This window comes from Myotis brandtii, unplaced genomic scaffold (genome assembly GCF_000412655.1).
Source record: "Myotis brandtii unplaced genomic scaffold, ASM41265v1 scaffold69, whole genome shotgun sequence".
Lineage (NCBI taxonomy): Eukaryota > Metazoa > Chordata > Mammalia > Chiroptera > Vespertilionidae > Myotis > Myotis brandtii.
Genome location: NW_005370700.1, coordinates 147,750 through 175,313, shown reverse-complemented (window position 1 = coordinate 175,313; position 27,564 = coordinate 147,750). Strand labels below are relative to the sequence as shown.

The 27,564-nt window shown below is 38.6% G+C and overlaps 1 protein-coding gene across 3 annotated transcripts; it reads right to left on the bottom strand.

Moving 5' to 3' along the window:
• Positions 1–3,351: 3,351 nt before the first annotated feature.
• VPS4B (vacuolar protein sorting 4 homolog B (S. cerevisiae)) lies at positions 3,352–26,919 on the bottom strand. Of its 3 annotated transcripts, XM_005881786.2 has the most exons (11): positions 26,613–26,914; positions 22,596–22,707; positions 20,650–20,806; positions 14,891–14,958; positions 11,837–11,956; positions 8,832–8,988; positions 8,310–8,458; positions 7,735–7,816; positions 5,950–6,169; positions 5,461–5,601; positions 3,352–3,784 (listed from the first exon to the last, which is right to left on the bottom strand). In XM_005881786.2, the coding sequence occupies exons 1-11, from the start codon at positions 26,637–26,639 to the stop codon at positions 3,683–3,685; spliced, it is 1,335 nt and encodes a 444-aa protein (XP_005881848.1). In that variant the 5' UTR covers positions 26,640–26,914; the 3' UTR covers positions 3,352–3,682. The 3 variants fall into 3 exon arrangements, with proteins under 3 accessions (XP_005881848.1, XP_014385136.1, XP_014385137.1); XM_014529650.1 differs by lacking the exon at positions 11,837–11,956 and having other exon boundaries at positions 3,490–3,784; positions 26,613–26,919; XM_014529651.1 differs by lacking the exon at positions 5,461–5,601 and having other exon boundaries at positions 3,490–3,784.
• Positions 26,920–27,564: the final 645 nt, after the last annotated feature.

Sequence of the window (27,564 nt, the reverse complement as noted above, 5' to 3'; positions counted from 1 at the left end):
AACAACTGTAATAATCTGAACAATAAAGATTTAATTAAAAATAAATAAATAAATAAATAAAAATGAAACAGGCTTGAAACTGGGAAAGGGCAACTCTTACTTACAGAATTTAAATTAATAAATGTAACATTTATTAATGTAAGGAATGAGAGAAACTGAAAATCACCATAAAACACCAGATAATAATTGCTGCTATAGGCAAGAACGACAGTGAGTGGGTAAAAAATTATGGAGAAACAGAATAATGCACTCTCAATGGATCTTCCCCCAAATAGTTACCAAATACTGTGTAATTTTAACATATACCCACAATTCTTCATTTCTCTCCCTCCAGGAGGGAAGCTTAATTTCCTTTTCCTTCCTCGAAGGCAAGACTTGGCAACTAGCTTCTGAAGGACAGTGTGTGGAAAGGAAAAATAGTAATTTTCTGTGGAAAGCCCGCCCCCCGAGACACCTTATTAATCACGAGCGAGGGTAATTAACATCACTGAGAATAAGATGTTGATATCATGTCCCCCTGATTTGATACGCTAGTAGGGCACATCACTTATATGGTGTTATTCTCCCAAATTCCCAACCTTAGTCTAATTAGAGAAGGCATCAAACAAACCCAAATTGAGGGGCATTCTTCAAAATATCTGGCTAATACTCTTCCAGTGTCTCACGTTCAAAAATAAATAAATAATAAAAATAAATAAAACACTAAAAAAGTGTCTCAAGTTCCTGAGAGGAAAGACTGAGGCAACATCACTGAGTAAAGGAGACTAGGAGATACGATGACTAAATGCCATCCTGGGTTGGATCCTGAAACAGAAAAAGGACATTAGTGGAAAAATTGGTAAAATCAAAATAAAGCAGTAGTGTGGTTGATGGGATTGTGCTAACGTTAATTTCTTGGTTTGATTATACCATGGTTACATACGATGTTAACATTAGGGAAAGCTTGTAAAAATTACACAGGAACACTCTACATTAACTTCCTCTTCTGCCCAGGTGTTCCCTCCCCTTTCTGTTCACAGGTGTTGATCTGTAGTAAACATCCTGACCCCAAACTCCACCTTTGTTGGCTCCTGGAGAATCCAACTTGTAACAACACATATTGCCCAACACATTCCTGACAATTTCCCTTCTTAGGTATTATAAAATCCAGATGTAGTCTGTACTTTCCTCAAATTCTTTGCATTTTATTTACATAAAAGGTAAAATAAACCTGGTTAGATTTTAGGCCCAACTACAAAAAAGCTTACTTTTGGTGTAAGTCAAGAATCATTTAGGATACCCCTGATGATGACTCTGTTGCTACTTGTGCTAACCAGCCCTGCCCTGCCCATCAGCAGGAGCTCTTTGCTCAAAGGCTGGAGAGTAAAATACGTGTGGCGACTAATTTGATAGGCTTAGAAAAAGAGAGCCCTAGCTAAGTAAATGGGACCTTATTTCTTGTAACTCCAACTGTGCTTTCATCTATAAATACTGCAGGATGAGACGAGGGTGAAGGAATTGAGGCACTTACTCAGGCACAAAGTTTAAGGAGAGGCCAAACAATTCAGTAATTAAGATAAACAATATTTTCAAAAAATTAAAATTAATGCAAAAGAAAATCCACGATGAGAAAAACATCAAAATTGTAAAAGGCTTTCTTAATATGACTGAATGAATAGCAGAAGTTGGTAATGGGGTTACATCCCTACTGCTATTACCCTCATTGTTGGTCTACATAAATTGTGATTACATTTTTTCCTAATTTAAAAAATGACAAATATACATCACACCCATTAAGGTGGCTAATATAAAAAACAAACAAACAAAATGAAACAAAAATGAGCAATAACAAGAGTTGGTGGGTATGTGGGGAAACTAGAACCCTTGTGTTTCCTGGTAGGGATGTAAATTGGTGCCGTCACTGTGGAAAACAATTTGGTTGATCCTCAAAAAGTTCAACACAGAATTACCACATGATCCAGCAGTTCTCCTAGGTGTAGACTCAAAAGAATGGAAAGCAGAGACTCAAACAGATGTAGTCATTTTAAATTATGTTTTGTATCTAATCATTGTGGATAATATTTTTTCCTATACAGAAGACCCCAAAATAAAGAAGCATACACAGAATACAGACAATACTAGGTTATATCAATTTACTTCACGTAAGAACATGTTTCAGGCCTATGATTTCCATTTAATATCAACATAAACAATCTGTACAGAAAATCCTAAGGCAACCATTTAGCATAATATGTAAATGTGCAAATATACTTTAAGACACAAGTCATTCTATAGTATTTGCAAGGTAGAGCTTTATAGTAATAAAGGTATCTACCTCATTTTAGCTAACTTAATAATCCTTTGCATGTATAGCAAATGCAAATGTACAAGGCACAGCTTAGTGTTGATGCTAAAGTGTGCAATACACACCCTCAGATTTTTTATTTGAAAATATTAAAATAACATAGTATCACGTTTGTATTTTATTATTGAATGAGACATCAGTTATTTCTAAAGCTTCACAAAGCATCACACACTGACAACATATGTGGGACCAGGACACACTGTTCCCTGAACTTAAAAAAGGTAAAAGAACCGTGCTACTCTATATTAAAAATTATATATATGTATGTACACAGACACACCAACATCACACACAAGACACTTCCCATAATCCAAATGAAGCCCATTCCTTTTAGCACTGGTTCCCATAACAGTATTTTATGGCAGAATTATTCAAAAAGGATATATTTATTTACTACTGGTTTGGGTCAATCTTGCTACAAAAAGACACAATTGAAATAGACAATTTTCTCCTTCAAGATAAAGAGAATGCCTAATTTAGAAAGTCTTTCTCTTGAGATTGCACAGTGAAAGGTATTATTTAGTTAAATATAAAAGTTTGCTTGCCCTGCCAGTGTGGTTCAGTGGTTGAGCATTGACCCATGAACTTGGAGGTCATGGTTCGATTCCCAGTCAGGGCACATGCCTGAGTTGCGGGCTCAATCCCCAGTAGGCAGTGTGCAGGAGGCAGCCAATAGATGATTCTCATCATTGATATTCCTCTCTCTCTCACCCTCTCCCTTCCTCTCTCTGAAATCAATAAAAAGCTTGCAGATTTAAAAGAAATTATTTAAATCTACACAAAGAAAAATGTCAACCTACCAAAAAAAATTAATGAGCCTTGGCTAGAACACAATTCAAAATCTTTCAAGACCAGTCTCTTTGCTGTTTTATTACCCATCCCTGAGAGTAAAGATTCTATCATTTTTAATAAGGTAAATAAATTTACAATGTGAAAAAGATGTTTAAGAATTTTTAAAAAATATGATATAAGCCCTATTTCATTTTAGTAAAAAAGAAAGATAAATGTTTTTTTACAAAGACCACCATTCATAACAATTTTAAAAATTTGTATCTCAAGCAATTGTAATTCTCTTTTTACTGGGTAATTTCTATTTTTTTGCCATTCATGTAGAACTCATTTCTTCAAAGCCCATCATTTTATAATTTTTGTTAATAAGAGCATTTAATTGGTAACAGAGCAAAAATACATATAAAATGTAGAGGAATGCAAAGTGAGATCTATGTTTCCCTGTGGTAAAAGTGTTTTACTGGAAATAACCTGAATGCCATCCAAGAAAGGCAAAAATCCCTCCACAGAAAGAACACACACAGTAAACATCTTCCTCATGTCTTTGGTTTAGCCTTCTTGGCCAAAATCTTCAGAAAACTTCTTTAATTTCAGCAAGTCATGTTCATTGACTGTAGGCTTTGTGCTAGACAGTGATCGTAACATATCACCCTGTCAGGGAAAGGAGAGGGGAGTATTAGTAATAGATTTAATCACTGCTTTATCATCACAATTACTGACTTTCAACTAAGGTCAAACCTGAATACCATAAACTACTGACAAACTCTTATACTTCTAAAGGAGAGCTTTGACCATGTTATTCCTTTGCATAGAAACTTTCGATTGCTTGCCTTGTCCTAATCACAACCTTCAATAGATCCTCATTACCCACCAGAAGTAGTCAGTCCTCTGAGCCTGAGGATCAGAACCCTCCAAAACATGCCCCCATCTCTCTTCCAGCCTTAACTGTGTTTTTTTTCCCTTTAACAAGAGGGGGGTTTTCCAAGTGCAACTTCAAAAAAGCAGTCTCAGTCACTTATACTTATGTGAAACAGAATACTATGTGATCAAAATCAATAAATCAGAATTAACTATTACTTAAAATTAAAATGGTAAAAAAATAGGCTAATATTAGGGATTTGTTAAAAAATTAAGTTCTAGGCTATCACTTTGTGTCTTGTAAAATAGTATGAAAATGATGAAAAGAACCAGGACTAGTAAATAAATCAAGGATTGAAACAATAAAAGGGTTTCTGAATAACTTCTCAGATAAACATTATGATTAACACAAATACGTGTATATGTGTACACACACACACATATATTTATATACATATATATATGTTCACATATATCTTTATATTTATGTCTACATATCATGTAAAAGTTTCTCTCCTGGAAGTTACTGTTCATTCTACCATAAAGCTCTTTGAATATCTGTGACGGAAGCAGAAGATTTAAAAAAACTGAGTGTTGCCAAAACCGGTTTGGCTCAGTGGATAGAGCGTCGGCCTGCAGACTGAAAGGTCCCAGGTTCGATTCCGGTCAAGGGCATGTACCTGGGTTGCGGGCACATCCCCAGTAGGAGATGTGCAGGAGGCAGCTGATTGATGTTTCTCTCTCATCGATGTTTCTAACTCTCTATCTCTCTCCCTTCCTCTCTGTAAAAAATCAATAAAATACATTTAAAAAACAAACAAAACTGAGTGTTTATTAAGAAGAAAACATACAAATGAACCTTTTCAATCATAATAAGTTCCCTCAGAAATGATATGCCTTACAAAATCAAGCTTTATGAATTATTTTAACTCCTTCAATATAAATAGAAATGTAATTTTTTAAATAAAATTATTTCAGAATTCTTTTTAGCACTGCATTATTTAAACTCTCTATAAAGCCTTGAGAAATGAAATAGAAAAACACTACTATGAATATTATGATACCTACATTACGGTTTCTGGATATTTTACCAAATGTGAGATTCAGGGGGAAAATTTTTCACCAGCCCTACTTTTCAGTTAAGGCTTGACAATAATTTACACAATATATATGAGCATTTTGGTAATAATATCTAACTCTAAGACCTGTAAGGTCAGAAGCCTGTGTTTTTAAAAAAATAACTCATTCATTGATAATTAAGGTTTTTCTCAAAGCCTAAAAAAACATTTTAAAGATGATTATTTCTTCTCTTAAGTTACTTTTTAAGTGAGTAGATCGTATTAAATAAATATACCTGATTATGCTAACATTTTCTAGCTAATCTTACATTAACTGAAAATTTTTATAGTTGACAAATTACAAAATATAATGTTTATGACTTTTGCCAAAAATGAAACAAAATGTCAAACCATGGAAACAATTGGCTCCAAAAGTTTATCCCCAGGGACGTCCACCCACGTCATCTCAATGGCACCAGGGTCCCCAGGAGAACAGGGCATTAAGAGATCATCCACTATGGTATTAGGATCAGCTCGGGAAGGTCCTTGAACCTGGAATAAAGAGTAGTTGAGAATATTTATTTGGATAAATTAAATAAATATTAGATTTAGGCCATTATCAGAAAATTTGAAAATATACTATTATTTCATGTTTCATTAAACATGAAATAGAATAATATACAACAAAAATTGATTATCTCTGGGTGATGGGATAAATCTTGCTTGATTTTATTTTTTTCTTGATGCTTTTCTGTATTTTGAAATTTCTTACAATGATCACAGGGAGAAAATAAGTTAAGATAAAAAAACATGCACATGTACACACTTACAAGCACACACACACACACACGTACACACACACAGTTAAAACCATATGAAGGACAGATAAAAATTCCTTACCTTTTTAAAATGAGTGGCTGACTGCACTTTTCTAATAGGCTGCATAAGTGCATCACGCACAATGACACTTATGTCTGCCCCTGAGTAACCCTCGGTTTTCTTCCCGAGATCTCGGAAGTCTGTTTCTGTTAGACTGTTCTGAGTGGTCCCCAAGTGCAGTTTAAACATTGCAGCTCGGGCATGGGCCTCAGGCAGAGGAATATAAATTCGTTTCTCAAATCTTAAAATGAAAAACATTACATGAAGGATATTACTATATATATTTCATTTCAATTGAAAATTAGGATATTTTTAAGAAACAAGATATTTAGATATTCTCATTTGTACAAAGTTAAGCTGAATAAGTTAAATGGGCCCATATGTGTTAGAGTTAAACATGTATTTAAGTTAAACGAAGGTAAAATGCCTGCAACACAAAACAAATAAAACCAGAATAGCCAGGGAACCAACTGAAATTGGTTAGTCTTTTTCACATGATTTTTGGGTTATCTTGCCATAGTATTTATATGCCTGGAATTCATGACATGACATGTCCTCCAAGATTACAGTTTCCCATAGAATTATACTCTGAGCTGATCAAAAGATTAATATAATTAACAACATGAAACAAGAGATGACAAAATAATTCTCTAAATTCAAAATTGAAAACGTACTCAAAATATTTTAGAATAGACATATTTATTATACAAAATGTCCACTTTATTATAATGGGTATCCAGAACAAATAATTCTACTGTATCATAATTAAGCACCAGGTTTTAGTAACAATAATTTTGCTTGCCTTCTTAGAATTTCAGTATTTGGAGATGGGAAGAAAGCAATGGGGAAAGATTTAAGTGGTCTGTGAAGATGTTTTTTTCTTTTCTTTAGATAATGTTCTGTGGCAATGACAAGAATCTAAAAAGTTGTCATTATCTCCAGAGATGGGCCCAGAATTAAGCCATCTTAAAAAATAACAAGTTGGCTCAGTGGATAGAGTGTTGGCCTGCAGACCAAAGGGTTACACACCCCCCCACACACACCACCATGCAACCAGTTGATGTGTTTCTCTCACATTGATGTTTCAGGTCATGAATTCCTTTTCCTCTCTCTCCCACTTTCCCTAAAAGTTAATGGAAAAATATCCTCGGATGAGGATTAACAACAACAACAACAAAAGATATTTAAAAAAAATAACCAGCACATTTCCTTTCTTGGTATAGGGTGGTAATCTAGCATCCTGGGAAACCATCAAGTGGATGGAATAAGAGTGGCAAAAACTAAAATGATAATTTTTACCATGTAAAAGTAAATGAATGAAACAGGGAATTGTGAAGCAGTAAAATATTGTCAGAGTGGATATCTTACCTGCAGCTCAAGTTTCATATGCAATTTAAAAGTTACAGACATATTTTTTAACTGAAAATATATCTCAGTTATAATTCTTCAACTTGTATTATTGTCATTTTGCTAAAGTTTTACATGACGGTTCTTCACTGGAATATCAAACTATATTTATAAATTTTTGAAGCATCAGTGCCTTAATCAAAACTAAAGGTAAATATTAGATATTATCTTTCCCAATGTGAAAGATTCCAGTGTGTGAAAATCTCGTATCTTCAATATAGCAAACAAATAAAGCAAACAAACAGATGCCTGTCTCCCTTCCCCAAGGCAACAGGGTTAGGGAACATTAAAAAACATTCTGCAAACCTATCAGAATGATTCCTCACTGGACAGAATGGAAATTCTTACTCACTTGTTACATCTTCAGTTAGATATAAGATATTTACTGTCACATCATACCTTCGCCTAATGGCAGAATCCAGAACCCAGGGTATATTTGTAGCTCCCAGAACCAAAATTCCCTCATTGTCCACACCAACACCTGCATCAAAATAGGCAATATTTTTAATAATTTGTTGTTTTAGTGTTCGTTAAACCTTGTCTCTCTGTCCAGTTAACAATGTGATACATTAACATCAAAGTACCTCATTCTGAGAGTCTCTCTCTGAAAAAAACTATATTGAATCAAATATCAAATTACTAAAATATGATGCAAATTTCCCCAAGACTCAAATCTCCTAGACTTTGGACAAATACTATTAATATTCTTTTCAAAATATTTCTTGAGAGATTTCATTTGAAATCTACATATTCCTTTTACTGATACTGCTTCTGGTATAAGCGAATATATAGATCTCTTTATTATTTATACCAGCAAGTCCCACAAGATGATTACAACCGGATGGAAGACAGAATGAAACACGGCATAATGAAACAGTCTGTTAGAATGAACAAATTCTGCTCAAGTTTTACATTACTGTTTTAATAATGATTGTAGAATAAATAGAAACTATTTTAGAAATCAGTGACACCACCTTGCATTTGAACTAGGAACTCCGTCTTAATTCTACGTGCAGCCTCGCTTTCATTTTCACTTCTTGAACCACACAGAGAATCGATTTCATCAATGAAGATAATGGAAGGTTTATTCTCTCTGGCAAGTTGGAATAAGTTCTTAACTAGCCTAAAAATAAATAAAAGCTTTCAGTTTCTGGAAAATAGTATACAACACATGGCTTAATGAAAAGAGGAAAACAAAACAATATACAATATTATAGGAACTCTATAAATGAAAAAGCTTAATCATGTTTTGGTCCAGAAAATAAGAATGCTACATTTGGATAATCCACTTTACAATTTACTAAACTATACATAGATGTTATCTTTCTCCTGTGAAATAAATTCCAAAGTAGGGACTGATTTGACAGAGAAAAGAATACCTATATGATGTCAATTCTCTGAATGTCTATTAATGATTTAAGAATTTATTATTTTATAGAGTGAAATAGTGACTAGTAGGTAAAGAAGAAATTTTAAAAAATCAATTTATTACTTACTTTTCACTTTCACCTAACCACTTGGAAACAAGGTGGGAGGAATGTACCGAAAAGAATGTTGAGTTGTTTGCTTCTGTGGCTACGGCTTTGGCTAAATAGGACTTTCCTGTTCCAGGTGGCCCAAATAAGAGAATTCCCCTCCAAGGTGTTCTCTTGCCTAAAATTTGTGTAAGAAATATAACATGAGAATTTCAAGACTGTTGATTTCAGTTACCAGAGACATCCATCCATGCTGTGAGGAAGTTTCACTCTAAAGCTATCAGTAGAATAAAAATTTTAAAAAATAAATCATAGATAAATCTTAAATATATTTTATTTGCTCTTTTTAGAGACCACTTTGTCAAAAGTGAGTTTACATGAATACGATCCTGCTAACAGGAAGTTCATTTCCTTGCTCACTCATTCATTCAACCACTATGTATAGAAACCACAATGTGCAGATAGAGAACTACGAATGCAAAAGGATCTTTGCCCTCCACGGGCTCATAGTCTAGTGTAGAAAAAGAGCTAAGTTAAAAGGCATTTCTGACAAACACTGTGTGCACTGCTAGATATCAGAATATTGTCAGAGAGCCCTGGCCAAGTAGTTCACTTGGTTAGAACACTGTCCCCACACGCCAAGGCTGTGGGTTTGATTCCAGGTCAGGGGAATACAAGAATCAATCAATGAATGCATAAATAAGTGGACAACAAATTGATGTCTCTTTCTCTCTCAAATCAATCAATTAAATAAAATAAAATATTGTTGGAGAAACTATATCCACAGGGGAAAAGTAGCTGGAAATATTTTCTTTTAAACACTTATGACCTTTGGAGGAATGAAACTAACAGATTTGGTTGACCCCTTGTGAAATTTTGCCCAATCCCTGATCCCACCAGGAAGCACAGGTTATTATTACAGGTTACATATCCTTTTTCAAATAATTGGGCAATGATAAGGGACGCTACCTTAAACCCCAGTTTTCCTAAAATAAAACGTGAACAAATCAATTCTTTGTATCTCAATTTTGCTAATGAGAAATTATAATGATGCTTAAAATAAATCAGGCTAGATTACACCTGGAAATAAAATATCAAATATACATTAAAAAACTGCTAAGAGCAAATTGTGGATGGGTACATAGTGTCTGCAAAAGAATGATATACAGATGACCATTGGCAAAACTAAATATTGTTATGTTTATTGTTTTCAAAAGCCTCAACTGTTACTTAAATTCTATTTTCCTATTTTAAATGTCTGCAATTATAAGTCAGTGTTCCTTAAGTGTGGTACACATACCACTGGTAGCATTTAAAATGATTTTAGGTGATATATAAATACTTTTTATTTAAATGAGTATCTTAAAAAATTTTTTTTAATGTTTTTATTATTTTAGAGAGGGAGGAAGGGAGAGGGATAGAGAGATAGAAACATCAATGAGAGAGGAATATCAATCAGTTGCCTCCTGCACGCCCTCTGCTGGGGATTGAGCCTGCAACCCGGGCATGTGCCCAATCTGGGAATCGAACCAGTGACCTCTTGGTTCATGGGTGAACACTCAACCACTGAGCCACACTGGCCAGGCTAAATGATTATCTTTTTAATGTGTATTAGACAAACACTAATTTTTCCATTTGTAGTAAACACAAAGCAGTCTTTTAAAATAAAGTTACTAAGTAAAATAAGTGAGATGATTTAAAAGTTCAAAAATGGGCAAAACAATCTATGGTGTTCAGAGTTGAGAGTGATTATCAATGGGGAGGAAAGAGGCAGAGGGACTTCCAGGCTACCGGTAGTACTTTTTGATCCAGTTGATGATTATGCAGGCGTATTTACTTTGTGATAAATTTATGAAGCTGAACACTTATGGGTTTCTGCATGTCTCCGTATATTTATGCTGTGTTTAAATAAAGATCTGCTCTAAAAGTGAGCGATTTAAAGAAAAATATTTTTTACCTAATGACACATGTGCATGAAAAAATTCATGAAGATGACCCCATAAATGACTCATGTTTGAGAAACACTGGTATAAGTAATATAAAATGACGTCAACTCAACTGTACTTGTACCTTTATAGGATTATGATGCCAACTTTTATACTGTTAGTTTCATATTCCTGAAGTTAGGTTGTAAGTCATACCTCGAGCTAGGTGGACAACAGGTGGACAGGTGTTCTTTGCTCTTCATCACTGCTCTATACGACATCACTGTCCAGACCTGTTCAGTTTGAGGCCAACACCACAGATTTGCTCTCTACATAAACCAGCTTGTTTTTAAAAGAAAAAAAAAAACCTCTGTGTCACTGTCAGACGATGGGTATAGCCAAATCACAAACATAGGCTAGCAGTCATGAAAAGGACAAGGAGAAGGAATGGTCTGGCACAGACAAATCAATCACTGCTGGAGCTGTAACTTCAACTTTACCCAGGTGGCGGGTTAGCAACATTCTCCTCTGCCACTAGGGGATACACACTTCATCTGAAAATGGTAAGTAATTCTTACTTCTCTTTTTAAAAAATGAAAATATTCCTATAAAACTAGTACATGTCCATTACAAACAATTTCAGATGAAAGTAAAAAAAAGCAAAAAACAGTAAAAATCATCCATCTTATTATATCACTCCGTCTATACCTACTTCTTAGCACATGCATTTATTTAACAAACATGGAATCATACTACACATATTTTATAACTTGCTTTTTGACCTTTTTAATATGCGTGGACATCTTCCCACATTCATTAGATATTGATGTTCACTCTATTTGATGAGTGTACAGCATTCCACTGCATGCTGGCGATTTACACTGTGCCCTACTGGCTGACATTCCGATTGTTTTTGCAGTATGTATATTAAACATATGTGTATGTATGTGAAATAAATATCTTTGTTTAAAAGCGTAACACCGCCTTAGAATTTATTTAAGGTAACAAATGATAACATGGTGACAAGAATTCACTATGCTCTACTTCAATCATCAATGTGGTTTTGAAAAATCCGAAAAAATTATTGAAAAGCCATCTCACCCGTAAAAAGATGAGGAAATTTAATAGGCAATATCACAGCCTCCTTAAGTGCTTCTTTGGCTCCTTCAAGACCAGCAACATCGCTCCATTTCACATTAGGTCGCTCCATAATAATGGCACCTACAAAAAAATTATGTCATCTTTAAATTAAGGAGGACTATTTCATCAAATGTAGATGACAACATGAAATAATGATGTTAAATAAGTGTATTATAAAATTGTCTGGAAAAAACTGATGTATTAAAAGCCTTTTTGAAAGAGTGTGATGAGGAAGTAGTTGGGAGTAGGGAGCAGTCAGGAACCTGGGAAAATTCACTTTCCTATGACTGCTTCCTCATTGTGAAGTAAAAATACTACATCCGCCCAAGGTCCTCGGACATGTTAGTGTAAGAGTCAAATGACATAATAAATATTAGAGTACTTGGAAAAGCACCAAACATTACATTACAGCACAAATTCAGGAGTATTGAAAGTGCTCATTCAATGGGAGTTGATTTACTATTTCTCCTCTTAACCAAACACCCCAAAAAAATGATGATCTAATACTCTCCTTTAACCACAGAAAGAAAATACACTTAACAAATTTAACTGAAGACAGACAGATAGATGGACAGATGGATAGAAGGGATGGGAAGGGTATAATGGAGGCAAGAGAGAAAATGTACTCTTGTAGATTTGCAATAGTATCCCGAGATTTGCTAAACAAAAGCCAAACAATTAAAAAACCATATATTCAAAAGCTATAGCAATTGTCACAATAAGAATCTTTTAATATAACTATTGGCAAAACTTTCTAGTTTATCTTTCATCAAAAGCTTTTCCAATTTTCCAGTATATAGAAATTGCTCAACTACAAACCACTAAGCAGTTTGTTCCAAGGTGATGTGTAATTGTATGATAGAGCACTACCACTTACATAATGTACTGTTATCTATGAAATTAGTTTTATGGGTTATTTCTTCTCATTAGAAAATATCACCTATTATTCTAAGAGTAGTTATTCTCTGAAACTTTCCTAAATTATGAAAATCATTAGCTATAGATTAAAATTAAATAAAACCATAAACACTCTTTGCACTCTAAAAGTTGAGACTAAATATGAATTGAGAAAGCCAATTCACTTTTTCGTTTCTATGTTCCATTCAGTTTAGTAACTCTACATAAGGAAACAATTTACATCAGCAGATAGGATTTATGTTAGTTAACAAAAGTAAATTTACTTTGTAAGCAAGCAAACTTGGTCAACTAAAGTTTTTTGCTATGAATTTTCTAAATATGCTGTAATCAATCTTCACATCTAACTAACACATTTTTTCTTAAAGTTTAAAGGGGACTTTGGAATGTTTAGTGATAAAAGATTACTTAAATAAAAGTAATATTAATTATTAGACACTGCTTAATGGTTTGTAAAATTAAAAAGGGGAAAGGATTATTAGAAAATAAAGGTCAGCCATACCCAGTTTGGCTCAGTGGATAGAGTGTCGGCCTATAGACCAAAGGGTCCTGGGTTTGATTCCAGTCAAGGGCAAGTACCTCGGTTGCAGGCTCCTCCCCGGCCTGGGCCCTGGTCAGGGCTTGTGCAGGAGGCAACCAATTGATGTGTTTCTCTCACATCAATATTTCTCTCCGTCTTTCTCTCTCTCTTCCATTCTCTCTAAAAATCAATGGAAAAATATCCTCAGGTGAGGATTTAAAAAAAAGGTCAAATAATTTGACTGTTTCCAATAATATATAAATTTATCCAGTTTTTCATTGTACTACTTATTATACAATTAGTTGTTTAATTTTTACTGCACAGAACAGATAGAAGAAAGCTTTTTGCCTTACAACTGAAATAAGGCCACTCGGCACAGGACCACTGGGTTGCTCAACCAAACTTACTGAGTACGTACGAAGTGTGTGTCCCCATTGCCCTGGGCAATGGAAACTTAGTTCTATCCTTGGACTACATCCACCATTGAAGTTTTAGGCATATAAAATATCCTCACTAACTAGTGTTTTTAAGGTACTGCCCTTATAGTATCCTCCTATACATCCCAGTGGAGTTGGCAAGACGAGACAGATATAATATTACAAAATGAAGAGACTATTCATCATTCACGAACCAAACTGAGCCTATATAATGGAAATCTGTCCCAGTTATGCATTCTATTTGGCAAGATTCAAATGAACAAAATACATAAAATTCAACCTGAAAAAGCATCATTAACATATTAAAAAACAATCCAATCTCAGTAACTAAAGAAGCCAGCAATTAAATAGATGACTATACACAGAGCTACCACTTATTGAGTTCCTAGAATTTGTTAACTATAATATTAGGCAGTTTTTACATTGTCAGAAATCTTTTACTAGCCCTGAAACAAAAATATTAATTTCTATTTTAGAGCTGGGGCTCAGACTCTGAGATGTTAGGGAACTTGCTCTAGATTTAAGTGGCCAACCTGGGATGGAATTCAAATCTGAATGGAGCCAAAATCTATGCTCCCTCCATCATGCCACTATAGTTGAGGAGAATGAAAGGGTTTTCTTCTGTGTGGAAGGTAAAAAGTAGACAGAAAGAAATATAAAGGGCAGTGCTGAAATAGAATAAAAAAGGCAGATGAGGAAGAGCAGGTAGGAAACATGAAATAAATCATCAATAAATAAGCTACAGCAATAACAACAAAAGCCAGGTGTAAGTACTAATTCATTCTGTTTCTGACAGGATATTTTGATACCCTCAGATTTGGTAGTCTGTTATTAGTCTAAATGTTACCTTCTCTTAACAGGGGAAAAACAAGACAAAATAAAAAATCTGACAGGCTTTTTAAGGCAGGCAAAAAAAACCAAACAATATTTTTACTTCACGGAAAAAACCCCAACCCATTAGAGACCTTAAGGAGAAAATCCTATGAAAACCAGCATGTGACCACTAGAAACCAAAGCCAATTCTTGAACCTATTTCAATACAAGGTGGGGGGTGGGGGGGTGGGGAAGCAATTCAAATAGACAATTCACTATTGAGTTTTTTAAAAATAACATAGTAAATTTAAAAATGAAATCTAAAGCAACCTTGAAGTTGATTCTGTAGTTTCTTTGCTTCAGGATCATCTGATTCTCCTTCCCCATCACTGTCATTCCTAATAAAAAGAATTTAATATATTCAAATGATCACTCCTTGCTATCAAAATAAGGCAAACATGAAGAAAAGATTAACTTGAAATATTATAAGTGGCAAAATGAGACATTCACATGAAAAGTTATGCTTATTTTATTACTTTTAAGAATATATTAAGTAAATTATTAAGCAGGCATATTATCCATCAATATGGAATCATGAACAGGAAAGGGGCAAAAAGACCAGAATGAAATCAGGATCTAGCTCCAAATTCCCATGACATACCTATGTATGTGCTAATTATAAATGCATACCCCACACCTCATCCCACAAAAGATTTAAGATGAATTACAGAAGAGCTGTAAACAACAATAAAAACACTAGAACCAGGCAAACTATATATTAGAACAAGAAGCCATAACTAGGAGGAAAAAAAACCATTATTCATTATTTAAGGCACAAAGGTCTATAATCCTTAGTCTAGGGCTTCCAAAGGATAAATGAAGCTTCTGATGAAAATGAACTGAGCCCAAAGAATAAGCAGATCAACCCAGATATTTCATAACTAAGAATTTATTCTGAGGAAATAACTTAAGATGAGTTAAAGGATTTGACTACAAGGCTAATCATGCCCACACTATTCACAACAGGGAAAACAGAATGTTTGTTCAATTAGTTACAGGGATTAGCATATTATAGAATACACTAGAGGCCCGGTGCACAAAAATTTGTGCACTTGGGGGGCGGGGGGAGGGGGGTCCCCCAGCCCGGCCTGTGCCCTCTCGCAGTCTGGGACCCCTCGGGAGATAACGACCTGCTGGCTTAGGCCTGCTCCCGGGTGGCAGAGGGCAGGCCCAATCCCTAAGTGCAGCCCCTGGTCAGGCTCAGAGCAGGGCCGATTGGGGAGTTGGGGCGCCGCCCCCTGTCACACACAGAGCAGGGTGGATCAGGGGGTTGGGGCGCTGCACCCTGTCACACTCAGGGCAGGGCCAATGGGGAGGTTATGGCTCTACCCTGTCACACACAGAGCAAGGCCCGTGGAGGGGGGTTGGGGCGCCACCCTCTATCACCCACAGAGCAGGGCCGATCAGGGGGTTGGGGCGCCACCACTGTCACACTCGGGGCAGGGCCGATGGAGAGGTTATGGCTCTACCCTGTCACACACAGAGCAAGGCCCGTGGAGGGGGGTTGGGGCGCCACCCTCTATCACCCACAGAGCAGGGCCGATCAGGGGGTTGGGGCGCCACCACTGTCACACTCGGGGCAGGGCCGATGGAGAGGTTATGGCTCTACCATGTCACACACAGAGCAGGGCCGATCAGGGGGAGTTGGTGTGCTGCACCCTGTCAAACACAGAGCCGCAGGGCAATCAGGGGATTGGGGAGCTCCCCCCTATCAGGCACAGAGCAGGGCAGATAGGGAGGTTGTGGCCCCGCCCCCTGTCACACACAGAGCCACAGGGCGATCAGGGGCGTTGGGCGCTGCCCCCTGTCACACACAGAGCCACAGGGCGATCAGGGGCGTTGGGCGCTGCCCCCTGTCACACACAGAGCCACAGGGCGATCAGGGGCGTTGGGCGCTGCCCCCTGTCACACACAGAGCCACAGGGCGATCAGGGGCGTTGGGCGCTGCCCCCTGTCACACACAGAGCCACAGGGCGATCAGGGGCGTTGGGCGCTGCCCCCTGTCACACACAGAGCCACAGGGCGATCAGGGGCGTTGGGCGCTGCCCCCTGTCACACACAGAGCCACAGGGCGATCAGGGGCGTTGGGCGCTGCCCCCTGTCACACACAGAGCCACAGGGCGATCAGGGGCGTTGGGCGCTGCCCCCTGTCACACACAGAGCCACAGGGCGATCAGGGGCGTTGGGCGCTGCCCCCTGTCACACACAGAGCCACAGGGCGATCAGGGGCGTTGGGCGCTGCCCCCTGTCACACACAGAGCCACAGGGCGATCAGGGGCGTTGGGCGCTGCCCCCTGTCACACACAGAGCCACAGGGCGATCAGGGGCGTTGGGCGCTGCCCCCTGTCACACACAGAGCCACAGGGCGATCAGGGGCGTTGGGCGCTGCCCCCTGTCACACACAGAGCCGCAGGGCAGTCAGGAGATTGGGGAGCTCCCCCCTATCAGGCACAGAGGAGGGCTGATGGTTTGTTTACCTTCTTATTTGCAACATAGTATATAGTTGCTTAGACTTGCAGCTGAGAGGCTGGCAAGTGAGGCGGCGAACGTTGGAGTCTGCAGCAAGCAAGCCTGGTGCTCGCTTCAGTGCCTGGCTGCCGGCCGCCATCTTGGCTGACAGTTAATTTGCATATACTCACTGATTAGCCAATGAAAAGGGTAGCGGTCGTACACCAATTACCATGTTTCTCTTTTATTAGTGTAGATTGCAATCCTGATAAAAATGTAGAAATGGTTTACTGAAAGGTTGAGTGAAAAATAAAGCAAAATATAGAATATTACATCATTTTTCAAATATAAGATATAAAGGCAGATAAAACACCTGACAGGTTTTATTCCAAAATAGGAATGCCTTGGTTTTCCCAGGATGGTGGGTCTATGAGCAAGGTAGAGACTGCAAAGTGATTCACTTGACACTCAGGTCAACCTCCTTCTACCATGCATTCTTGGTACAATAAAGGCTACACTGATAGCACTGCCCTTCCTAGGCTCCCTTGCAGCTAGGGCTCCACATAAGACCAAAGTTTCTCCAAGAAGCAAGCAAGCAACTGAGATGAGGTCTGCATGCAAGGGCACGCCTGTGGGTGAAAGCATTGGCTTTGCTGAGGGAGCTACACCCCACTCCCTGGCATTGTAAGTGCTTGACAGGGGAGTTGGCAGCAGTGGGTCTCTGTCGGAACGAACCTGGTGGAGCTGGGCATTTCTTCTAGCAGTATGGAACCCAAGCTGGATTCTCTGGCCCCCAGACTCTGTAAGGTAATACACTATAATAAATCCCCTTTACTTAAATTAGCCAAAGTAGGTCCTGCAGTTCAATTCAGAACTGGCATCCCTTTGCTAGGTAGCCATCTCAGCAGAGCACATTACAGCATCTTCAAGTAAGACCAGAAGAGCTTCAACTCTCAGGGAGGAAAGGGCATTTCTGCTGGCAAGGGAGTTTCAAGAAGAGTTGGGGGTCCAGGCTCTCAAAGTTAACTGAATTCTTCACAATAGTTTCACTTCAAGTTTGGAGACTCAGTCTTCCAATAAATGTCCCACTTTTATATAAGAAACCTGGTGAAGTTGAATGTCTGTTGGCATTCAATAATCCACAAGATCAGTTGGGGTCTGATTTTTGTATGTCAATGCTATTAGCTGCAGAAGGTAAAATATTCTTCGGTGTCACAAAAAATCCCTGGTTCCCTGACCATGTCTTGAACAGAAGATATAACACCTTTGAGCTTATAATTTTGTTCAAGCTCTCCCATGTAGTTTGAAGCAGCTAGTTAACTCTAGTTCTCATATTGCTCATGTCCTTCAAACTGGCCTACGGTAGTAGCCCCAATCTCCCAAAACACTGCCTTCAAGGCTCTCCATTCCTGGTGACCACAGGGGATTGGCTAAGTAGCTTGTGCCACTGCATACCATGAACCACGAGTATTATATCCTCTAAAGCTAACCAGAACCTCTGCCTTCAAACGCAAATAACCCCTCCCCAGAATCTCATCTTCTTAAGAGTGTGTTGTCATCTAGAACCACTTCTGGCACCAATTAACAGAATGGTCAGAGGATCTGCGTAGAGTATGTTCCCACTGCTCAGCACCGAACTTGGCCCGAACATACTGAATAATGAACTTTACATCTGTTAGTGATACATCTCCCATCTGGGAAGACATTCCAAAATTGAGTTTAGATAAGTGGTTCCCAACCATTTTTTGGTCATGCCCCACCTAAGCATCTCTAAAATCCCGATGCCTACTGTGACATACAATTCTTATTCAAAAAGTGAATTCCTATTCACGTGGAGGAAGCCTAAAAGGCCATTAACTTGGGCTAAACAAGCTTACAAAGAACATGGCATCCATGAAAGAGAAAAATAAAAGAACGAAAGAACAGTTGAAGTACTGAGGAAGGAATTATTAAAATAATATGAAGTGATATGAAAAAATAGCAAATAAAGTTTCAAAACTTTAATAGAAAACTAAAATGCATAAATATGTCACAATATATATTTATACACTGTATATGAGGCCCTAGAACCATAAAAAAATGCAAAAAATTCATTGTTAATAACTCATTCTTGAATTGTCCCCCTTAAAAATCAAATTGCCCCTCTGTGGGGCGTGTGCCACTGGTTTAGATGTTTATAAATAATGCTGTGTTGATTTCTTCACAATGACAAAATAAAAGCAAATATAAAGCAAATTCATATAAAAAAACTTTACATAAGATATCCAAAAAATTATTCACATTATTGGAGTCATTTTTCTTTTTGTCCATGTAGTTAGTACAGACTAAAAGTCAATACTATTAATCAAAAATTTAATTCACATATCATTCCTATAATTTCAAACTTCAATGTTATATAATGGCCAGAGGGTAAAGAACGAGTACCATTCCTACAAATGTTTTTTCCTACTACTACCAAGTGGTCATGGAGGGTCAGTTGAGGTATATTGTCCCTAAGCTTGGTAAAGTAGGGGTTGGGAAACTTCCTCTATAAAGGACCAGACAGTAAATATTTTAGGTTTTATATGGTCAGAAAGTTTATGTTGCAATTATTCAACCTTGTTGGTACAGCACAAAAACAGCCATAGCCAATAGGTAAATGAATGGGTAAGGCTCTGTTCCAACAAATCTTTATTTATAAAAACAGGCTGCAGGTCAGACTTGGCCCATGAGCCATTGTTTGCCAATACCTAGTTTAAATGAAAGAAATTTATTTCACAAATACAATTTAATTTTATCTTTTAATTGATACAATAAAATCTAACACTCTAGAATACACACCCCTTCTCAAAACAGATATACAAGTCCAGGAAGCGCAGAGTCCCAAACAAGATGAATTCAAAGAGGCCCACACTAATACACATCGTAATTAAAATGCAAAAGGTTAAAGACAAACAGAGAATCTTAAAAGCAACAAGAGAAAACCAATTAATTACCTACATCGGAGATCCCATAAGACTATCAGTAGATTTCTCAACAGAAACTTTGCAGGCCAGAAGGAAGTTGCAAGAAATATTCGAAACAGTAAAAAGCAATGACCTACAACCAAGATTACTCTACCCCACAAAGCTATCATTTAAAATAGAAAGATAAAGTGCTTTCTAGACAAGAAAAAGCTAAAGGAGTTCATCACTACCAAACCAGTATTATGTGAAATGTTAAAGGGTCTTATTTAAGAAGAAGATAAAAAATATAAACAATAAAATGGCAATAAGTAGATATCTATCAACAATTGAATCTACAAACAAAATGAACAAGCAGAACAGAAAACACATAGATACAGAGAACTTTTTGTCGGTTGCCAGATGGGAGGTGGGTTAGTTGAAAAAAGGTGAAGGGCTTAAGAAGTACAAATTGGTTGTTACAGAATAGTCATGGGGATGTAAAGTACAGCATAGGGAATATAGTCAGTAATTTGTAGTAACTAGGCATGGTGCTGGATGGGTGCAGGATTTATTGGGATGATCACGTATTAAGTTATGTAATGTCTGGTCACTGGGGTGTACAAAAAATAATAAAAGAAAAAGAAAAAAAATGCATACCCCTTCTCATCAGCTGGACTCGGTTGTCCTTCTTTCACTGGCTTCTGTGGTTTTTTCTCTTTCTTTTTCAGGTATTCCTTTAGTTTTTCTGCTCTATCAAGATATTCTGTACACTTTGCCCTGATACTTTGCTTGGCTTTATCACCCTGTGCTTCATCTATCAAAGGGAAATGAGAGAGATTTTTCCATTAGTGTTCCATCCAGATATTTTTAAGCTCTTAGATATACTTATTTTATGTTGGTTAATCCTCACCCGAGGATATTTTTTCCACTGAATTTTTTAAGGGCGATGTCACACAAGAGAGTGGAAGGAAGAGAAGGAGGGGGTGGGAGGGAGAGAGGGAAGAAGAGACAAACATCGAGGTGAGTTACATTGATTGGTTGCCTCCCACACGTGCCCCAAACCTGCAACCCAGTTACATGCCCTTGACTGAAAATAAAATCTGAGACCCTTTGGTCCATGGGCCAATGCTCTAACCACTGCAACACTTTTCAGGGCCTTAGATATACTTTTAAACAACGAAAATCCATTTTGGGGGAGGAAGATTATATTTAGCTCATCCTAACCAAGGATTGTCAATCTTTATTATTCCTTCTCAGCAAGTTCAGAGGCCAACAGTGGGTTTGAGTCAGAAATAGATCTGAGCAAGGCACTAGAATATTTTAAGTTAATATTGGATAGTAAGAAATTATTTAATATCTATTCTCTTCCCTTACATTTTATATAGATAGTTGAAAGCTGCTTATCTATACTAATAAGAGTAATATGCTAATTAGACCGGACATCTTCTGGACAAAGCCACGGTGGCGGGGGCAGGGAAGGGCAGTTAGGGGAGATCAGGCCGGCAGGGGAGGGCAATTAAGGGGCGATCAGGCTGGCATGCAGAGTGGTTAGGGGCGATCAGGTAAGTGGTTAGAAGCCAGCAGTCCCAGATGGGAGAGGATGCAGGCTGGGCTGAGGAACCCCCGCCCCGCCATGCACGAATTTCGTGCACTGGGCCTCTAGTCTCATATAAAACCAGTAACACAAACAGAAATAAAGCAACATTAACAATTTCCATTAATGTCTACATAAGCTTTATTTCAGAGTATAAACAGTGATAGAAATCCCATATATTATGTGTACCAACAACATAGTAATTTACTACATATGGGCAGGCCTCTGTGAGAGCTACCTGAAAAGTAGACTTCAGCAATATACGCAGTGCATGGGATTGGCCCCACATTTTGCATGTTATAATTCATTCTTAGTTTCACTTTAATTTGACAGAAAAATCTCAAAACTTAAATAGGAAACTCAAAAGAAAACGCTGAATTATCCAATTGCTAAAATTTTTTATTTAGAAATAACTTGAATTTTACCAGAAAGATGTCTTTTCTAACATCTTATTTCACCTTTGTTCAGCATTAGACTTAAGATACATGAAGGCAGGAGATTTTCCCCACTTTTCCATTACTGCTGGATCCCCATGCCTGGAAGGAACAGTGCCTGACACATGCGGAACATCCAATATTCGAAAAATACATGGAAAAGAAAAAAAGGTTCCCAACCTTTTTAAAAACAGTATTTTCAAAGAGATGCTTAGAAGATGAGAAGGTTCAGATTACATAAATTGGGTATAATAAAATAAAAACATTTCTACTGACTATATGACATGTTCAGGTATGCAAAGTAACAACTATAATAGTTGTGCAGATTTATTAGCTGAATACCCAAAACCTGTCTAGATTCTAGAAAACTAGTAGGATTTATTTATATTTGCAAACTGATATTATATTTTATATATTTCATATATATTTATAAATATATCATATTGTATTTATAGTATATATATTTGCAAATTGATAGTTTAGAATTTTCTGGCATTGTATTGGAATGTTCATAAATGAAATAGATTAAATTTTCTTTTGGTGTTTTTAAATAAAGAAACAAACTATGACCTTACATTTAACTACGTGGAGAAAATACTGGACAGCATGTTGATAGAGTTGAAGGGCTTCCTCATAGTTCCCAGCCTTGTCTTCCTGGGCTGCTTTGCTAGCAAGATCTATTGCTTTCTGTTTGAGGAGAAGCAAAATCATACCATCAGAATCACACCACTGAAATCAAACCATCAAAATCAAAGCATAAGTATAAGTTTGAAGTAAATAATCATATGGAAAGTCGTTTTAAAAAAATACAACCTTAAAACAAATCCATCTTTTTTCTAAATCACAATAACATCCTATATAATAAAACCCAAATATACAAACAGCAGAATGACCAGCAGAACGATAGGACACTATGACATGCATTGACCACCAGGGGACAGATGATCAACAGAGGAGCTGCCCCCTCGTGGTCAGTGTGCTCCCACAGGGGGAGCACCACTCAGCCAGAAGCCAGGCTCATGGTGAGCACAGAGAAGGTGGCAGGAGCCTCTCCTGCCTCCACTGCAGGTGGGTGGTAAGGAGCGAGGGGTCCTGGACTGTGAGAGCCCTGGAATGCGAGAGGGATGTCTGACTGCCGGCTTAGGCCTGAAACATTAGTAACATGAAATATATTTATAATTAAAGTTTTTGGAAAGAAACAATTTTTACATGTAGTACAAGTTCAACTGTTTGGAACAACAGGAAAAAAAAAAGCACAGGAAAAAGATGGGGAGGAAATTTAACTGAACTTATCTTTGATAAGACTTTAATTTTTTCATTTTCTACTTCCGCATCTTCTAAAAATGTCCATAATGCACACAGACTACTTTTGAAGTATTTTTTGTTAAAAAAAATTCCCCGAAATAAATTCATACGAATACATCCAACTGAATGACAATGCAAAAGCAAGTAAATGGCAGTAAAATAGAATTTTCAATAAATGGTATAAGAGCAACTGGATATCCATAAGCAAAAAGAGAGAGAACTTAAACTTCAACCTAAACCCCACACTTTATATACAAATTAACTCAAAATGGATTATGGACTTAAATATAAAATTTAAAATATAAAACTATAAAATCTTAGTTCTTAGACTTAATACCAAAAGCACAATATATAAAAGAAAAAAAAATTTTTTTCATCAAATTTAAAACCTTTTGGTCTGTAAAAGATTGTTAAAAGGACAAGCTACAGACTGGGAGAGATATTTGCAAACCACATGCCCAGCTAAAGAGTAGTATTTGGGCCCAACCAGCGTGGCTCAGTGGTTGAGCATCGACCTATGAAAACAGGAGGTGAAATATATAAAGAACTCGCAAAACTCAACAGTTATAAAAAGAATCTAAGGAGAAAATGGGCTTAAGACCTGAAGAGACATTTCACCAAAGAGGATATACAAATATAAGCACATGAAAAGATGTTCAACATCATTAGCCATTAGGGAAATGCAAATTAAAACCACAATGAGATGTCACTACACATCTATCAGAATGGCTAAAATAAAAACCAGTGACAATATCAAATAGTGGCGAGGATACAGAAAAATTGATCACTCATATACTACAGGTAGGATGTAAAATGATACAACCACTCTGGGAAACTGGTTTGTTCAAACAAATCTAAACTTGCAACTACCATATGAACCAGCAACTGCACTACTGGGCATTTATTCCATAGAAGTGAAGACCTATGTTCATGCACAAACTTGTACATGAATGTATCAGATGTCCGTCAATGATTGCATGGTAAACTGTGGAACATCCCTACCATGAAGTATTACTCAGTGCCAAAAAGGAACTACTGATACAGAGATGGTAGGGAAAGGGGGGGTGGGGGAGGGCGGTTTACAGGGGACGTTAGGTGACTGTGGTTATAAAAGGTCAGGAGGGATCCCTATGGATAGAACTATTCTATATCATGATGGTAGTGATGGATACCTGAACCTACACCTGACAGAACTCTACACACACTCAAATACACACTAGTACAAGTGAAAGTGGGGAAATCTGAACACGATTGGTAGAATGGATCGGTGTGCCCATCTGGTTGTGATACTGTACTACAATTTTACAAGATGCCACCATGTGAGGCAACGGGACAGGGAGTACACAGGATCTCTGATTATTTCTTCACAACTGAGTATGAATCTATAATTATGTCAAAGTAAAATTTTCATTAAAAAACTATCTTTAATTTTTTTAAATATACATACACGTAAAAAACAAGCATGGTTTATTTAAATATTCCAACTGGATTAATTTAGGTCGTAAAACTGTATGCAACAGAAATAAGAGCCTGTAAGGGGGAAAAAATGGTCATGATTCTACTATATTAAAAGTAAGCATGTAACTCATATAAGAAAAAATTATTCAAACAACCCCCAAACCAATCACATGTAAGAATATTATATTTTGAAGTAGATTGCAGAGAAAGAATGAAAGCTGTAAATGGGAGAAGAGGCTGTCATTGGGGCACACGCACCCTGTTTTGTAGCAGCAAGGAAGAACAGAAGTCATATGCTTTCAAATTGACAAAAGTAGAAGTTACCTGTTTCACAGCTCAATTAGCCTGAGCTTAAAGCTAAATTTTCAAAAGTTTGGTAAACTAGGCAAAATATAAAGGTCTCAGAGTTGTAGCATGTGGTCATCTGGTGGGTTATGTGCCTGGTCATATAAAAATGTATCAGGAAGGCTCAGTGGCTAAGCCATGTGCAGAAATAAGTTCTTTCTTATTCTGGCTGTAATTTTCTTCTCCTATTATTTTTACTCACTGTGCCACTCACCACGGGCGCAGTCTCATTCGAGGTCAGCCCTCTTTTAGGCACGACACTGACCTTCGTTAAAGTAAAATGCTTACAACCAGTATTTAATAATCTATCTCCAAACACAGTACCCTGACTTTAAACCAACCCTTCTCTCATGGACATGCATCTACACCGTCCAATACAGGAACCACAAGAAGCCACGACTTCTGTGCACCTGTGGTTAGTGTGACTGAGGAGTGAGTTTTAAATTTCCTATAAGCAAAATTTAAACAGCCACATGTTGCTACTGTACTGACAACGCATGTTAAGCCTTAAATCAAGGATGATGATTTTCCCTGCTGAATGCCCCACTTCACCCTTGTGTCTGTTAGCATTTTTAATTTGAAATGAAGTTAACTGTGTCTTGCGTGGTTTGGGAGTGCTAGTAATTCTTTTAGGATACAACTTGACCACCTTCCTAGCTCCCGCCCTGGTTAAATCCACGATCGCACTTGTCAATACTAGTGCCCAGTCTCCTCGGTGGTCAGCCTGCTTCCACACTTGCCACCCCGCAGCAGCCAGCGCAGGGCACCCATCGATTCCTACCGCAAACAAGAAAACCCAAGTGCTCGAGGCCAAGTCACATTCCGAAGCCCCAGATCCACTCTGAGGATGGGAGACACTTCCAGAAATTTCTCAATGTCCGCTCCACAGAGGCCTAACGATGAAGTCTAAAATTTTAGGGCTCCTTGATTGGTGCACAAAATACTATGCTCACTGCGGTGGGGCGGGGAGGTGGAGCCACAAGGTAATTCAAAACCATCCCCTGATCTTATACACTACACTCTGGGAGCCACAGAGGAGTGCACACAAACGCATATTCTCAATGAACCCACGGATTCTTCCGAGTCCAAGACCGTTCCCCCGTCTCTATTCGCTTGACAGCTCGAAGGGAAGAGCTCTGCTGCACCAGCCCGAGGAACGAAGCGCCAACTAGGACCGCCCCCCTTTCCACTGGTCCAGCGCAGAGCTTTGCACACATTCCGTGCTTCCCACTCTCTCTGACACAGACGGAAGCGTCTGCTCACAGCGCTGCCCAGTTCGCTTCAAAGGCGGCTGGTTAAGGGAAAAGGAAAGTCTCAGCATCAGTCAGGAGTCTCCGAAAGCCAGAGGGAGACCCCGAAAGCGAGCGGAAAGCACCGGCCGCCCCGACCTGCGGCTGGGCGCCGCCCTCCTCCTCCCTCTACCCCGCCCTCCGCCCCCGGCCCCGCGCCTCCAGCCCTCCAGGGGGGTGGGAGAACAGTCCTACCTGGAGGTTGTTCGAGGTGGACGCCATGGCGGAGACCCGAGGCGGTTCCCTGCGGAGGAACGAGAGCACGGGACCAAGAGCGGCGACGTCGAGTGGCGCCTGGAGTAGCCCCAAACGAGCACAGGTTGGGGACTCTCGGACCCCTAGCAGCGGCCTCTCTTCTGGAATTTGTTTCGAAACCACACGGAGCCCCGAGAGCCCCTTACCCTCCTCACAAAACTTCCGCAATCCCGGGCCCCTCCGGGCTCTCGTCCCGCCTCTGGCCCCAGCACTTCCGCTTTCGTCATCAGCTCGCGCACTGCCCAGTTCTCAGTCACCCAGGTCTCGCCTTAGCCTGGGGCATCGCGAGACTAGCCGAGGCTTCCCGGGAACCCGCCGAGGTTTGGCGGAAGTCAAGCTAGGGGCGGGCGCACTGCGGCTCCGGCCTAGGGACCCAGCAGGAACAATTAATTCCCTTTTCTTCTTTTCCGGAAGTCTTGTAGTTTAAGATGGGTTACTGGCTCTGGCTCCTTTCACGCCACGTCATGGAGCATGCTCTGTCTCTGTGCAGCTTTTGAGTTGGAAAATGCCCTCCTGCTCCGAGACCCACCGGTGGTGGACTTTGGGCCCCTTACCCGCCTCACTTAGTCTGTCGCCTCCTGGGTAAATGGGCTGGTTGTAGTGCCTCCCTCGGGGTTGTGAAGGATGCTCTCGCGCTCGGTACGGCGCAGAGCACAGTGCCTGGCGAGCATTCAGATCCGAGTGCGTGTTATTTATTGCTCACACTTCACATCGTCCAGCAGGCATTTTTCAGATGGCTAGTGCCATGGCTCCAGAGGCCTGGAGGTGTTAGTGTAGGTATGGCCACTGCCCTCAGGAGCCTGCATTAAGCTCAGGTATGTTTACGTACCAAGTTTAATAGCTTGAGAGGTTAAGTGCTTTGTATGAGACCACGTAAGTGAGGGGCTATTGT